Raw genomic sequence first — 16,649 nt, forward strand, 5'->3', positions numbered from 1 at the left:
GGAAACATTGATTTGTTGTTCCATTTATTTATGCAGTCATTGGGTGATTTTTGTATGTGCCCTGACTGGGGATTGAACCCTCAACCTTGACACATCAGGATGCCCCTCTAACCGACTGAGTACCCGGCCAGGACCAATCATTAATTTCTAAGTCACCCTGTGTGTCAGTGGCTGTGAGGCAGTTGCCGTGGCATTTTTCATTACGAAGGAGCAGCCCTGTTTGGGTCGTGCTCCCTGCAGGGCAGAGGAGAGGGAACCAGCAAGCTGGTGGAACCGGGCAATGGCCCTCACAGTGTCCGCTCCCATCTGGTGTGTGTCACACTCGCTTCCGTATGATTGGCCAGAGAAAGGCACCACGCCAAGCTGAAGGTCAGTGGCGTGGAGATGTGCCCTGTGGGCAGTCACTTGGCGATGGTAAGACTGTACGATCCTCTAAAGAGAGGGAGTTGGTAACTGCCAACAATGATGTGCTCTGCCATCAGCCTGTGTCCTCTCCTTTTGTCCCTGAGTTACTTAGGGACTGCTCTATGTCCGTTCAGACTTACTATTTTAAAGTGTTTTGAATCATTTTCTTCATATTACGTGTATTTAAATTTCAGACTCATTCGGGGGATGGGGACTGCCCTCTTGCCAGGGGAGTGATGAGGTGGACCGCCGTGGGCCTTCAGTGCCCTTCAGCACCTCCGGGCGGGGCGCTGTTGCACAACGCTGCGCCACCTGGAGCCTGCGGAATGACGGGGATGACGGGGCGATACTGGGTATCAGAGTCTGTTTGCGAATTTCGTAGATGTGTCTCCAGTGTTTTACATGGTCGGCTGCTTTTTAAAAATTATTGTTGTTATCTTATCCACATACCCTAAAATTCACCTTTTTAAAGTGCACAATTGAGTGGTTTTTAGTACATTCATGGCATCGCACATCCATCACTACTGACTAATTCCATAATATTTTGTCACCCTAAAAAGAAACTCCAAATTCGGTAAGCATTTGCTCCCATTCCCCCTTCCCTTCCATCCCGGCGACCACGCATCTGCTCTCTGTCCCTCCGGATTTGCCTGTTCTGGACACTTCACGTACGTGGAATCGCACGTGTGCCCTTTCGTGTCTGACTTCTTTTTTTCTTTTTTAATTTTATTTTAATTGTTGTTCAAGTACAATTTTGACTTCTTTCACTTACAATAATGTTTTCAGGGTTCATTGCTGACGTTCTCTGATATACGCTCTTTATTGAGAGCATATATGGGAACTTTCATTGCTTAATTTTGCTTAGAGATTTTAATGGAATGGCTGGTATCTACTAACAAATGATATCAATAATTAATACATTGGTAGTTGTGGACATGATTGTAGTCAGCAGTGAATATATGATCAATTAATGTAATAAATTGCATGACTCAGCTTCCCAGTGTTGAATTATTCTTGATTTTCTGAAATACGTTTGACTCAATCCTGACATATTCTTCTTTTCAACAATTCTTTTAATAGACCATTGCTGTTACTTTATTGACGATGTTTACACTTATGTTTAATTTTCTTTTTTGTCCTAATATTTTGATATCAAGTGTAGATAACCCTCATAAAATGATTTGAAAGGTTTCTCCACTTAAAAAAATGTGTTTTAGGGTTTTTGAATAAAATAGGACTTGCTCCTTGGGGTTTATTAGAACTCAATGTGAACCCTTTGGGGCTCAGCCTACCTGTTGGTAAAAGTTCTCTGACAACAGTTATTTGATTACTTAATTGTTCAGGTTGTCTATCTCAACTGGATTTCACTTTGGCCATATATTTTCTTACAAAACCGCCTACTCACGTAGACTTCCAAGTTTGTCAGCATCGTTATTCCTATCACATTTTTATAATTTACAATCCTTACTTAGAGGTGAGACTTAGATAGTTATTGCTGGCTCTTCTCTACCCTTTCTCCATATTGATCAGCCTTTCTAAGTTTTTGTGTATCTAATTCATCTTTTAGAAGAATAAAATTTTGATTTTGTTTATAGCTTTTATTCTTTTCTGTTTTTAATTTGTACTTTAATTTTGTTTATTCTCCCACTTTCCTTTAATTTTTAAATTCTCTTTCACTTATTTTAAATGGAAGCACAGCGCAGAGGTAGCCTCAAGTATTCTATTTCATGGGATAAATCTTTTTCAAATGTGTACATTTGCTCTTGAGCATTGTGCTCCTTTCTTCACATTCTGGTTTTCTTGCATCTGAATGGTGAGACCATGCAGCTGCATGTATTGTTCCATTTGCTTGTGTCTGGGGAGGGTGATGCAGGCCTGCTGTTTGCCTCCCATTGGAACAAGTGAATTAATTATGGGATTCCCTTTGTTTCTACCCGATGTTAGAATTTTCTACTTGGATCCTAGGCTGAGTTGAGTAATCGGTTGACAGGTCAGTAGAGTGACCTGTCAGTGGGGAAAGGAATCGGAAGAAAGAGAGCCAGGATCCTGGACAGTGGGTCGGGGACACTGGGCCTGGCTCCTCTCTGTGTCTGGTCCCTGTGTCACCTGGTTTCCTTCTTGTTTCAGGTGCTTTCCCCATCTGGGCAGAGACACCACCCCTTCGGAACTTTCAGTATTGTTTGCTTTGTGCTCTGGGGACCTGCCCAGGGCAGCTGACCCAGTTGCCTTCCGCCCACTCTGACCTTTCTGTGGCATCTCTACCTGGCGTGATGAGATGGAGCCACGTGGGCGGGGTGCCCTCTGCTGGTGGCCCTCGCATGATGGATCTGTCTGAGCTGGACATCCATCCCCTTGTTGACACAGTGAGACAATCGGGTGGTCTCACCCTGCCCCACTGCTGGCCCTGCCACTCTCCCGGCTCCCTAGGCAGTCGAATTTCAAATCAGAGTGGATGCAGGGAGTCAGGACATGTGCTACTTCTTAGGGAACCTTGGTAACGTGAATGACTTCAGTACATGTGCTAAATAAATCTCTGGAGAAAATCTCTGAAAGTTCTGGATGCCACCCTTTCTTAGTTTCCAGTCTGGCACAATTCTAGTCACTGTTTGCCTTTTTCTATCCCACCCCCCTCCCCCTGCCCCGCTGCTCTTTCTCTCCCATTCGCTAGCTTGTTAAGTTAGGAGAGTGGAAAGAGGGAGAAAGCAAAGGGCTGTACTCAATTCACTGAGTCTATCTAGAAGCCTAGATTGTAATTGTTAAATCCTTACCTGGGGGTATCTTTACTGAATTTAGAGAGAGAAAGAGAGAGAAAACATCGATCGGCTGCCTCCCTTATGTGCCCCAGCCAGAGATTGAACTCACAACCTAGGTATGTGCCCTGAAAAGGCGGTCAAACCCGTAACCTTTCGGTGTGTGGGACGATGCTCCAACCAACTGAGCCACCCAACCAGGTCCAGATTTGTAATTTTACAACGGGTGTGTAACGTTCTTGTTGGTAAACACAATCACTTCCTGGTTACTGAGCCTTTGGGGTTTTTCCAGAGTTCCCTCTGTGTTCTTTGCTCTTAGGAACATCTTTGAACAGAACATTTTTGGGATTTTTTCCTTCAAATTTATTGCCCAAAGTGGGCTTAAATATAACTTTACAACAAAGTCAGCCATCAAGAATGTCCTGCTTGTGCAGGGCACACGCATTCTTCAGGCATCTCCTGTGCACGGGATGGGGGCGGGAGGGGGTGGGGAGGCAGGTCGGATGGCGCCGGCGCACACAGAGAGCCCTGGTTCTCCCCTGAACCGCCAGAACGCCTCCGGAGGCTTTGTCACCCTCTCCTGAAGTTCTTTTTTCTTGTGATGAGAAGTTGTAAGATCTACTCCCTTAACGACTTTCAAATATGCAATAGAGTATTATTAACTGTATTGAATAATGATTAACCTCTTCCAAGGGCACCGTGGCTGCAGTAGGAGGACTGACTACAGGGCGGCATAACTAAAGCAGGAGGCTTTCGTGTGGAGCTGGGGCATCTCTCACTTCTCAAATCTGCGCTTCTCATTGGTCATCAAGCTGCTGCTGACCCACAGTACCTGCTCCAGTCTCGGGCCTCCCAGCAGGGCAGACCCGCTGCTGGAGGACCTGGGCAGTGGGAGCCTGGCCCTTGGCCCTTGGCCCTTGGCCCTGTCCTCCTAAGGGTTTCATAGTTTCTCGCCATGCTTGTTTCTCACGGGGACCGTATCTTGAGGGGAATCACTTGGGAAATAACTCTAAGGAAAATGTTGGCCTTCCTTGAATGGCTTTTTAAAAACAGAAGCTTCATGTTTACCCAAAAGGATTTATGCCAGAGAGTGGAGATGAGGGACGGTGCTGGGTTGGAAGAACTGCACAAAGGAGATTCAGTTTGATTAGAACCTTGAACTCGGAACCAGAAACCTGGCTCGACTCTTACTATGGCAACGACTAGCGTCCATACATTTGAACACGTTACTTAACCTTTTGGGATCTGTTTCCTCACCAGTAGAGACCATGTCTGTCCTGCTGACTTCACGAGGCCGACATGGGGTGCAATGAAATAAGGATGTGGAAGCACTGCGTCCAGAGGTGCCTTGGAAACCTGAGCCGGAAACACCCTTTTTAGGAAATGATAGCTGCTTGTAGCTGGTTGACTATGCCTGTGTGCTCAAATAATTTTCTGTGAAACACCTGTAGTGAGAGCGTGAGCGTTTTCTCCGGTCACATAGTCCTAAGGGAGATCCAGCTGGCCGACTGTCCCCTCCCCCACCCCTGCAGCTGATTTGAGAAATAGTTAAGGTTCTGCTGTCTGGCCAAGACATTCCAGGCTTTACGTGGGCTGTTCCTAGAAGGCCATTGGCCGCAGTCCCCATAGCAGAGGTTGGGGAGGTTGGCTGGGAGTCACAGGAGACCTGCAAATGAGCAGACAGTTACATGCACCCGCAAACGAGGCACAATGACAGCTGTCGCGGACTCACAGTGTTTGTGGATGTTACGTATGTAAATAACGATGAAAACTGTGACAGTTGCTTCAGTGGGAGTATCGTCAGAGTTTTGATAAGGGAGTGACTGATTCTGCCAAGGAGTGGATCAAGGAAGGATTCCAGAGGAAGGGGATTCGAGCAGATTCCTGTGAGGTACTTGGAGGCCTGTCCATGAAATAGAGGGAGTGCTTTTCTTTCTTTCTTTTTTTTTACTTTTTTTTATTACTTTATTGTTGTTCAATTACAGTTGTCTACATTTACTCTCCACCGCTCTCCCCGCCCAGCCAAACCCACTCCCTCCCTTGCTTCCACCCTCCCCCTTGGTTTTGTCCATGTGTCCTTTATAGTAGTTCCTGAAAACCCTTTTCCCCTTTTGACCCAGAAATTCCACTGCTGGATTATACCCCAAGAGTCGTGAAACACCAATCCAAAAGAACCTGTGCACCCCAATGTTCATAGCAGCACAATTTACAATAGCCAAGTGTTGGAAGCAACCTAAGTGCCCGTCAGTAAATGAGTGGATCAAAACACTGTGGTACATTTACACAATGGAATTCTGTGCAGCAGAGAGAAAGAATGAGCTCCTACCCTTTGTGACAGAACAGATGGAACTGGAGAGGGAGGGCTTTGTAAGCAAAGATCAGGGTTCTGGGAGCTGGTGCCGTGAGCAATGCGGCTGCTAAGGTTGTGGAAAGCTGTTATGTAAGCTGCTGTTGGCTTCTCTGACTAAAGATTTTACTCTTTTTTTTTTTTTGGCGCCATGTTTAGCCATCCTCAGAGCCATTCTGGGGCCCAGCATGCTCATGTTGACAAAACATAAGTGTGGGCCCCTGCAGTGCCGAGTGTGGTGGTGCCTGTTTAAATATTTGCAGAAATAATGAAAACGCGATGGTTGTCTCAGAGCTTCAGAGGTGTCTCTCTCAGACCCCGCCGGGGCATGGGCCCTGCATGCTCTGCGGTGTCTGTGTGCCTGGAGAGCCACCAGAACCAGGCGGTTGCTGCTGTAGCGAGGCTCCTAGGCGCGTCCACACTGAGAGCAGCTGCTGAGAAGTGGAGGTGGGGTCCATTCTCATGAGTACCTTCTGCAAAAATGGTACCCTTTTAGTCATTACAAAAATGTTTTAAATATTTTATTATTTTTAGAGAGAGGGGAAGGGAGGGAGAAAAAGAGGGAAAGAAGCATCAGTGAGAGAGAAACATCAATTGGTTGCATAACCAAGTCTGTGATTAAATTATCTGAGTTGGTGACATTGCCCTTGACCCCAGGCCTTGCTTTCCTTCGCCTTGTCCCAGCCCTCTTCCCAGGTACCCCATGGATGTGACGGGCTAGGCTGGCCTCTGATTCCCGGTGTGTTCTGTAACCTGGGGGCTCAGTCACACCTAGCCTGCAGACAGAACAGAGAATTCTGGGGAAGGTACCACCCACCCCGACCCTGGGCCCGGATGACCCACAGGCCAGGAGTGTTTTCCGAGTTCCTCATCAAGGCACTTTCCACAGTGTCACATTGCTTTTTCGCCATGTGCCTTAGCATCTGCCTCCTAATGGTTCCTAAGTCACATTCAGAGTTTTTTCACATCCGGACAGGGCTTTGTTCTCTTATCAAACCTTAAAACCAGTACAAGAGGTAGCTGTAAGATTGTACCTTATTTTGATATTAGGGTCATAATTTATTCAAATGGTTTCTTACTAAGGCCTAAAGAGGAAGAAGTCCCTACCAGTAATCAAAAATTTTTTTTCTTCCTTTTCTTACCCCTGGCATTTGTGGTGCTCCCCCCCGCCAATTTTTTTAATTGTGGATAATTTTAAACATACACAAAAGAGGAGAAAATTTTATAACCAAACCGCAGTTACTAGCTTCAATATCCTTAATTATTTTGAAGCAAACACCAGACATCCTGTTATTTCATCTGTCAATATTTTAATATATATTTCTACAAGATGAAAGCTTTGTAAAATCTTAATGCTTGTATTATCACACCTAATAGTTTCTTAATGTCATCAAATAACTGACCAATACTTAAATTTTCCTGAATATCTCAAAATCTTTTATTTTAATCAGGTTCCATTGCAATTGTTACAGGCCTCTTAAATTTCTTTACATCTCTAGGTGCTCCTGTCTCTGTCTGTTTTCTCCCCTTGCAGTTTGTTTACTGAGAAGGCTGCGTCTTCAGCTCCCTAAAGTTTCCCACAGCGTGGATTCTGCTGACTGCTTCCTTATAGCGCTGTTTAACATTTTCCTCATTCCTTGGTATTTCCTGTAAACCAGGGTTGCGTAATACAGGTTGTTCAGGACTCAGGTTCAATGTTTTTTGGCAAGTATGCTCCCTAGGTGGTTTTGCAAAGGAGCTTCTTTCAGGAGGCACATGATGTTTGGTTGTTTCTTTGTGTTGGTTGATTGAGTCCTTAAATGTGGTGAGTATTTTGGAGGGTTCGGGTCCCTCAGTGTGTCCCTGGGCCCAGGTGGCGGTCCTGAGAAAGTGGGGAAGAGCACATGGTGTTCGTTCGCTGAGTTCGTTCTCTGCTGAAACGGGTGATGGTGGGGGCTGCTGTGTTCTCTGTGCCCGAACCACGTGCTTCTGTTGGTTCCTTCGGTCCTTGCTAGAAGATGAATTGTGTGAACTTGGTCTGTTTCTCTTGGTCGTGAAAGGCCTGTCCACTTAAGAAATGTTACGTAAGGAGAGACTCAGGTTCTTTGAAAGTCATTTTGTGTTGAGAGGTGTTTCTGGGCTTGGCGAAACTAGCTTCTTTTGCTGATCCTCTCCGGGTATACGTTTTCATTTAATTTGTAAGGTGATTCCTCTCTTCTTTCAGGATCTCATTTTGCCCAACGGTGGTACTCCAGCAGGTACTTCGAGTCCAGCTTCTTCATCTTCCCTTCTCAACAGACTTCAGCTGGATGATGACATCGATGGCGAGACCAGGGATCTCTTTGTCACAGTGGATGATCCCAAGAAGCACGTCTGTACCATGGAGACCTACATCACGTACAGGATCACCACCAAAGTAGGTCCCTTTGCTGTCCTGCACCCGTGTGGAGCGGTCTTGGGGGAGGAGTCCTGCCTCTATAGTGTCTGCCCTTGCTCGCTCTCTCCTTCTCTGCAACTCCACTCCCCTGTGTTGGAACTGTGGGTGCGGCTTTCCGAGAGAGGGATTGCATTCAGGTGAAAAGGATTATACAATATGTAAGTTGTTTTAATTTTAAAACGAAGGATAAATTGTGACTACAGCTTTCAAAGGAAACCATCCTTACATAGTTGACCCTTGAACACCGTGGGGTTGAAGTGTGTGCGTCCATCTGCACGTGGATTTTCTCAGTAGAAACTGTGTATGTATTTTCTCCTATGATTTTGTAATAACATCTTTTCTTGAACTTACTTTATTGTAAGAATACAGTATATGATACCTATAACATGCAAAATATGTGTTAATTGACTGTTCACATTATTGGTTAATGGTCGGCTACTAGTAGTTAAGTTTGGGAGGGAGTTAAAATTTGTATGTCTGTGGAGGGGTCAGCTCCCCTCACCCCCATGGTGTTCAAGGGTCAACTCTACCTTTCCTTATTTAACATATTGATATCACATTGCACTTGCAATATGAATCACTGATTCAACCTAAATCTCTGTGGTGAGGCCGTGATTATCATCTGGTGCAATTAGGCTTGTTGGTGGGGGAGGAAGAGTAAAGAAGGGTAGAAACTAAGACTGACTACTTTCTGCTTGGTGCCACTATGATGTCACTGCCGTGTCCTCCTCTCGCCTGGCTCACATTTGGAAATTTGTCACAGGCACATGCACTCACACTGTCTTCCCCGTTTCCGTGGCCACTGGGTACCTACCATTTCCCGGGCACTGGGCTGGCTGCTTAGATGTGCATTGCCTCCTCAGAGGTCCGAGGTTGATATACGTATTCCTGTGAATTATTTCCAGTTACTTATTATTGTTTTTCCCCCTAGGGTCAGCTTATCTTTTTACCCAGCAGTCAGTGAAATGCAAAACCTGTTTTTCTTGAATTGTGCTCTAAACAGCTGAACAGCAAGGTGACTGCTTGCTGGCACAGTGGTGCCTGCCTCCCGTGATGTTTTCCTGCCCTTCCTTTGTTCCCCTGCCCTGCAGGTGACCCCCCAAATGCTAATCCCACAGGACCTTTGTCCACTGATTCACAGGCACCTGCTACAGCTCGCTGCTCTTTTCTGTGCCTCCTCTCTGTCCTTTGTCCCCCTTCTCTCTGTGTTCTTATTTCTGTGTCTTTTCACAGGGGCTTTCTGTTTCCTGTAAGTCACATAATGTCATAGGATGGCCATTTCCAAGTTCCAATCCCAACTGTTTCCTTCGCTGCGATGCTAACACCTCCAGGTGAACTTGCTGCAAAATTAAGTTTCACTTATTGCTGTCAGTTCCACTTCTCGAACTGGAGTCCTGTTCTTTTCCTGTTTAAAACAGCAACAGCAAGTTTCCTATCTTGGTGCTGCAGTTGGAGCCCTCCTTCTGAATGCCGTGTTAAGGGATATGTAGGGAAGTGTGGGGTGAGAGAGAGGACACACAGGGAGACAGGGTCCCAAACACCGGATCCTGTTCTGGGCCACCCCCCCTCCCCAACTTCTGCTGAGGGTCTCAAGGGAAGTTAATGGTCAGAGGACAAGGTCGTATGTATACTTACTCTTTTACTTTAAGCTTTGGCTCCCAGTTCTAATTCAGATTCCTGACGACCAAAGCCAGACAAGGTATACAGCTGCTTTTGCCCGAGCTAAAATAAAGTGAGCCGAGGGCTGAGAGCCAATGTAGGCAAAGCGAATCTAAGTGGTGGGTTTCTTATCTCCCCAGTGGTGGAGAGAGGTCTTTTTAGGGCAGGCTGAATCAGCAATTTTCTCTGCAGGCTCCTAGAAAGTATCATCATCATAATAACTAATTATTGAGCACCTACCATGTGCTAGACTTGTTTGCAAATAGAAACCCTTTAAATTTTATTCCACATAAGTAACATGTGCTCACTGTAGAGAAATTAGAAAACTCAAGCAAGCTAAAATAGTGAAGTGAAAGATCTCTAAGCTCTCAGGCCAGAAATAATCACTTATACTTTTATGAACTATTTGTCTCTTATTTGCTTACAAAAATGCATAGTTTGCATGTTGTCAATTCATTTAGTATGTTGCAAATGTCTTTCTGTGTTAATAAATGCCAATAAACCCGCTTTTATGCTGTCGTTTCTAATACTGCGGTAGTGCTCCGCAGTATGGATGAGCTGTCATTTATTTTGTGCTAAGTGCTTTAAATATATCATCAGTTAATCCTCACACTCAATGAAACGGATACTGGTGGTATTTTTATTTTGCACATGAGGAACCTGAGACACAGAGACATGAAGAAAATTGCTTAGAGACATGCAACTAATACGTAATGAAGCTGGAACTCAGACCCAGGACATGACATGATTTTCAAGGGGGGGATGCCCCCTGCCCTCCCCTCCACCCCCAGCACTGTGGCCTCTGCCTCCCCCAGCACGTGGTTTACTGCCGCAGCCTGGCTGTTGAAGCTGGTGATGATGCGGAAGCAGATGGAGGCTGGGGAAGAGAGAGGAGCCCCCAGCTCCCTTTAGGAGGAGCTGGTTCCTCCTGGTCTTTTGCCCCATCACCAAAGTAGTCATTACCGAGACTTACGCCCCAACAAGTTTTTCTTTTCAAATGCCTCAGTGGTCCACGCTAAATACTGCTCAGAGGTCCAGTTGTAGGTGAGGATTACAAAGAGAACATCCGGTGTGATGACAAGAAGGTTATGGATGATTGTGGGAGAGCAGTTTCATTGGTGTGGCGGGGCAGAAGCTGGTTTGCAGTGGGCGAGGCTGAGTGAGAAGTGAGAGAGAGAGTCATTGTGAGTGCTGGCAGTTTGGCAATGAAAGCACACGTAGAGAAAGAACAGTAATGGAGGGGGGTGTTGGTGTCAGGGGGATGGGCTTTTTGTGTGTGTTTTCAGGATGGGAGAGACTTGGTCACGTGCCAGGTGGGCAGTGCGGGTACAGAAGGAGCCGGTAGGTTGGAGATCAGAGAGCAGAAAGCCTCCTGGAGGTGGGAGGAGATAAGTATCCGGAGCAGAAATGGAGGAGGGAGCAGCCTTTGATGAGGGAGGGGAATCTTTTTTCATTGTTTTTGGAGAAAGGAGGGAATTTTTTTGTGGCAGAAAGTTGGGGGTTCTTGACCTATAGCTGCATTTTCCTCTGTGGATAGGTCATGAGGTCCTCTACTGAGAGGGATGGGGAAGTTTTTAAGTGGGGCTGAGAAGTTTGCAAACTCTGCACAGGCTTTGTACTAACTGATGTGGAAAATGAGGGAGAGCGTGAACTGAGGACACAAAGAAAGATTGCTGGCCGGTGCCGAGGGTCCAGTTGTGGAAGGTATGGCGTCGATCAGTGTGCTTTGCTGGGTTGGCTTGGCCTTCAGGAGTGTGCTCACACACCCAGGTCTACCAGAACGAGAAGTGGGTGGTTGCATTTTTGCTAGACTTGTGTGATGGATGGTGGGGGCGGGGCATGGGGGCAAGTCAGAAGTAGAAGTGATGGCTCAGGGAATTGACGCTGATTAAGGAAGGAAGTAAAGACCGGGGTGGACAGAATGTCAAGGAACTGTAGGTCCCAAGAGGCCAAAAACCCAAGTGGTGGTCTGGAACATAGGCGATGCCAGTTAGAGAGGGAGACATCTGCGCTTCTGTGTGATGACAGTGTGGGGAGAGGCCGTGGGAAGGGGACATTGTTGGCCTAGTGGTGGGTGTCGTATGTGCGGGCTGACTGGCTCTGGAGGGTATCCAGGCCCCGGAAGGGCTCTGGCAAGGAAACCTCAGAGCTGGGTGCCATCAGGGAATCAGGAGAAATGAATGACAGGGCTGTCAGTAGGTGACAGCGTGAGGAGGGAGAGAGATGGGTACTGCTGGATGGTGTGAGCCTCAGGGGGCTCTCACGGGGCTGGGGCAGGGGGTGGTGGCAAGGAGCAGTGTGGGGTGAGCAGGATGGCCGTGACAACTCTTGTTCTTGGAAATGAGGTTTGTGAAATGTGCAAAAATGAGCAGCTTCCCACTTGACGGGACGGGGGAAGGCTGTGTTCTCAGCTTGCAGGGTTGGAACAGGTTGAAGAACTACAGGGCTTTAGTATTAGTGATGCAGTGGGTGTTCGGAGAGCTTGGTGGAAATGTTAGAGAAAAAGGAGGTAAGTGACGGCTCTCCAAGGAAGCCTAGAGGAGGAGGAGGAGGAGAGGACGCCAAGAGCCTCTCCTGGCACCCTTCGGAGCTGGTCTTCCAGGGCTCTGGGGGTTTTGAAGTGGAATGAGCTTGGGTGGCTAATATTTGATGAGGGAAGAGGTCCCTTTTGGGAAAGTGGGGTCTCTCAGACTTCTTAAGATTTAGTCATGGCCAGGAGAGATGGCATTCCTGACAAAGACCAAGCCTCTCTAGAGGGAGTTGGTTGTCAATTTTGGATTGAGTGGAAGTTCTTTGGAAGGACTCCGGGCCACCGTCATTGGACACACTGACTTGGGGAGCCAGAGGAGCTCTTCCACGGGAGGATGAGGCTCGGAGGACAGGGTACCTCCTGGGTGACTGATTAGTCTTAATTCCCCTCTTCAGGGTTCAAGTCTGTTTTCTTTCACAGATGTTCCTTTCTCTGGCTCTGTGCTGGGTCTACGAAAGTGTTGAAAAAAATTGGCAGGGATGCCTAGAGATCATCGTGAGGATATTCATAAGGAGCGACGGTGAAAACGAACCGTCTTCATTACCACGCATGTGCGCAGTTACCTATTTGTTCATCTGACTTTAGGTGTGAACCCGTGACCTTGGGATCTTTGTGGGGCATCCTAGCTGGAGGAACATGGTGTGGACGGACACACACGGGACAGAACGCTGCAGTGTTTGTCTCTGAGTGTGACTCACGGGTGTGCACTTTCCTTCCTTTTTTATTGCTTTGTTTACCACAGACACTAGAAAACAGAGATAAACACTTACTACCTTACTTTTGTAAGTTAGACCCTGAATTTCGCAGAGGAGAACTTTACTGAAAACTCATAGTTGGAGTTTTAGTGGCTTGCATATTTTACGAGTGCTGCGACTGGGTTTCTCTCCAGAGACTCGACAATGCCGGTGGCCCAGTTTTAGCCAGCGAGCAGAATTCCAAGGTGAGTGTGTTTCGCTAGCCTCGCTCCTGGCTCTGCTTTTCTCTCTCTCTCTGTTTTTCCCCCATCTTTCTCACCTACTTCTAAGTTGTGTCATTTGACTGTATCTCACGTATCACTATATCTTTTCTAGAATGAGTCGTAAAAATAAGGAAAACAAATACCGGGTCAGGGAGTGCGAACATTCTTCTGTATTATGACGGTTATTTTTCACCCTGTTACTCCCCAAAGATTCAAACAAGCTTTACTGCATTCTTAAACCCCCTTTGTCTTTAAAGGACCTGTCTAAAAAACGAGCAATTTGTGTGTGTGTGTGACTGTTAAGTATTGTGTGAGAACAGGTGACAATTTGGAGATAAGGATGGCTGTAAAGAGGACAGTTGTCAGTATCAGTTCTAGATATTCCCTCTAACCGTTTACATCCAACTTTTTAACAGTGAAATCATAATTTATGTACAATTGAGCCTGGTAGCAGTGCTGGGACTACTGGTGGCAAATGAATGTGGAAAAATCGTGTTTGCCTGTAAATTAGTTTAATTTCATTTAACATTGGTTTTCATGATCAAAGTGCTACAATTACATTTTGGATAACTGAAATCAGGAAGGGGGATGAGATCAATGTTTTTCTTCAGTGCAATGACATTTTGATATTATTTCCTTGTAGATTTTTTTTGTCATTTAAAATACAATGTAGTTTTAAGGTTATGATTCTGGTCAGAATATGGCAGATGAGGCAAAACCTTTTCTATTTTCATCTAATTTGTCTTCTAAGAGAGCAGGTGGTCTGTTATTTCTTTTTTACTTTTTATTTTATTTTATTTCATTTCATTTCATTTTCTGATTTTAGAGAAAGAGGAGGCAGGAGAGAAATATCAGTTTGTTTCTCCACTTACTTATGCATTCATTGATTGATTCTTGCATGTGTCCTGACCAGGGATCGAACCTGCAAACTTGGTGTATCGGGACAGTGCTCCAACCAACTGAGCTAAATTCAGATTCAGTAGCAATACCCTCAGTGGAATGATTCTGCTAAAATAAAGTCTCCAAGTTAAGTTTGGAGGAAATGAATCAAATGTTTCCGAACACAATTCTGAGGGATAGTTGAGTTCCATTTCCTGAGGGTAGAAATAAAAAAAACTGGACATTTTCATTCTAGATCCTTGAGTTTTTAACTGGGCCGCGTGGCCCAGACTCTTCGCTCTGTGTTGGTGAGCCCTGCCTTTTGGCCGGTGTGTTTGGTGGAAGGAAAGTGTGTTCTTGCCCAGGTCAGTTGTTCACAGAGAGCTTTTGTCTTCCCCTTCGGCCAGACGAGGCTCCTATTCCCTCATGCTCATTCTGTTCCATGCTTCTTATTTGCAGAGCACTCGGGTGGAGTTTGACCTGCCTGAATATTCGGTCCGGCGAAGATACCAGGACTTTGACTGGCTGAGGAACAAACTGGAAGAATCGCAGCCCACTCATCTCATTCCCGTAGGTACTAAGTCGTCGTAGCTTGTTACTCACTCCTCCTGCATTATCTTTCCTGAGACTCTGCACTCCACTCTCACCCGCTAAATTACGGGCAAACTGCCCTGCATTCTGAGACCAGATCCACCCCTCACCTGTTTATGGACCCTGTATAATATATTTTACCCTTTGGGCTTTGGTTTCTGGTTTGCTATAGGGTACGCTGCTTTCTTGAGTGGGCGGGGGTAGGTTTTCTCTTCCATTGTGATGATTTGTTGAAGTATGGAGAGTTCTAGTTCTCTTCTGCTGCCTGGGTAAAGACCGTTTCCACCTTCCTGGAGACTGCTCTTGAGGTCCGGGAAGCTGCCCCAGGTGAGGGGCAGGGCCTCGGATCCCAGCAGGCTGGGCTTTCTGTGGACAGAGTCGTCAGGGAGCGGGGGTCTGGCACACAGTCCGCTCAACCAGCTTTCCGTGTGAAAAACAACCCCCAAAGCCGCCTTACCTCCCTGGTGTAAGCAGCACAACATGTATCTATAATTTCTTCTATCTGCACATTTTTAAACAGAATCAGAGCAAATAAAATGGAAAAGACTACTTAAATCAGCAGACACACTGAGTACTTTTCTGATTCCTTTTTATTTTTTTTTAGTAGGAGTGACAACTACGCTCCAGATGTTTCTTGGGGCTTTGGTGGCTTTAGGGCAATTTAGGCCATAAGTCTCTTCGGCGGGGCTTTATCTTCCCGTAACAACCTTGGTTGAATAACTTCTTAGCGCTATGAATTTTCCTGTTGCCACTGCATCTTTGAACACTTCCTTTTTTCCCATGGGTGGAAGAGGCCGAATATGCAGGACACTCTGGGGGTTTTCCTGGTTTTCAAGGTGAGAGCAGCCGTGTTGCTGGTGCTGTGATGGGCAGATGGACTTGGTCGGGACTCCATTCTTTCTCCCCACCCCCACCGCACCCCCACCCCACTCCCACCCTGTGTCACCCCTGCTCTCCAGGCCTGAAGTTTTGCTTTTCTGTCTTATAATCACTTAAAAACATGCCTGAAGAAGGGACTATCGCTTTTGAAACTGTTGGAAGTATTCCTTAAAATAGAATCTTTAAAAAAAATCTGAATTTGGCAAAGTTGGCAGCTAGTGAGCTATTTTTTTTAAATAGACTTTTTATTTTAGAACAGTTTTAGAGTTCCAGGATTATCGGGAAGACAGTACAGCGAGTTCTCTCCTACCCCACGCTCAGTTTTGCTCATGAACCCTACAGTGAGGCACCTCTGCACCGTGAGTGGACCCGCAGTGGCATCTTACCGTTAGCCTCAGAGTCCTTCATGGTCTCCGCCCGATGGCCCTCTTCTGCCCCAGGATTGCATCCGGAACACGGCATTACATTAATGCCTCCTTAGGCTCTGCTCGGCTGTGACAGTTCCTCAGGCTTTCCTTATTTTCGATGCCCACTGGGCAGATGTTTTGTAAATGTCCCTCACTTGAGATTTAGCTGATACTCCCCTCGTAATTAGACTGGGGTGGTGCTTTTGGGGAGGAAAAGCGCAGAGATAAAGTGCCATTCTCTCTGCATCTTGTCCAGCGGCATTGATCTCTGTTGACGTTAGCCTTGATCACCTGACTGGGGGTTGTGCCTGGCAGGTGTCTCCACTGTGCACTCACCCTTCCTGTCTCCCCGCTTTCCTGACTGTGTCTTGGGGAGGAAGTCACTATGTATGGGTAGCCCATGCTACGCGCTTAAGGGGAGTTGTGTCCTATCTCCTGGCCAACAGTGTATTTCAAGTTCGGTACTTAACTATCAAAGGTCAGGCAGCCACACCCACTGATGAAACATGGTAGCACTCCAGTCACTGAAGCCCAAATGAAAGGCAGTGGAAGAGAGTCTCCAGATGCCCAGGAGTGATCCGAAGTGTGGTTTTCCTAGGGTCTGGGAGAAGTAGTTGAGTAGGAAGGTATTTTAGAAGCAAGAAGAGACTTAAATTTCTTCGTAAACTCTTAGTGCCTATGTGGGCTGGACAGAGATTTAATGTAGGAGAGCATCTCTGACCTAAACAGGAAAGTCAAACTGGAAACAACAGAAAAAAGTTTTCCCTGTACAAATGGATTTTACAGCAACTTTGCTAGGAAGTGTCTACCTATTATTAAGCATCGCCT

The 16,649-nt window shown here is 46.3% G+C and overlaps 1 protein-coding gene across 1 annotated transcript in view; it reads left to right on the top strand.

Annotated features, from left to right (window-relative positions):
* SNX30 (sorting nexin family member 30) overlaps positions 1-16,649 on the top strand; it is a 92,532-nt gene that overhangs the window by 32,325 nt on the left and 43,558 nt on the right. The window contains exons 2-3 of the mRNA XM_045840145.1: positions 7,706-7,897; positions 14,404-14,514. Of these exons, the coding sequence (XP_045696101.1) occupies positions 7,706-7,897; positions 14,404-14,514 (303 nt within the window). The remainder of the gene's footprint in view (positions 1-7,705; positions 7,898-14,403; positions 14,515-16,649) is intronic.

The sequence above is a fragment of the Phyllostomus hastatus genome, unplaced genomic scaffold (assembly GCF_019186645.2).
Source record: "Phyllostomus hastatus isolate PE091 unplaced genomic scaffold, TTU_PhHast_1.1 phas_contig_34, whole genome shotgun sequence".
NCBI classification, from domain to species: domain Eukaryota; kingdom Metazoa; phylum Chordata; class Mammalia; order Chiroptera; family Phyllostomidae; genus Phyllostomus; species Phyllostomus hastatus.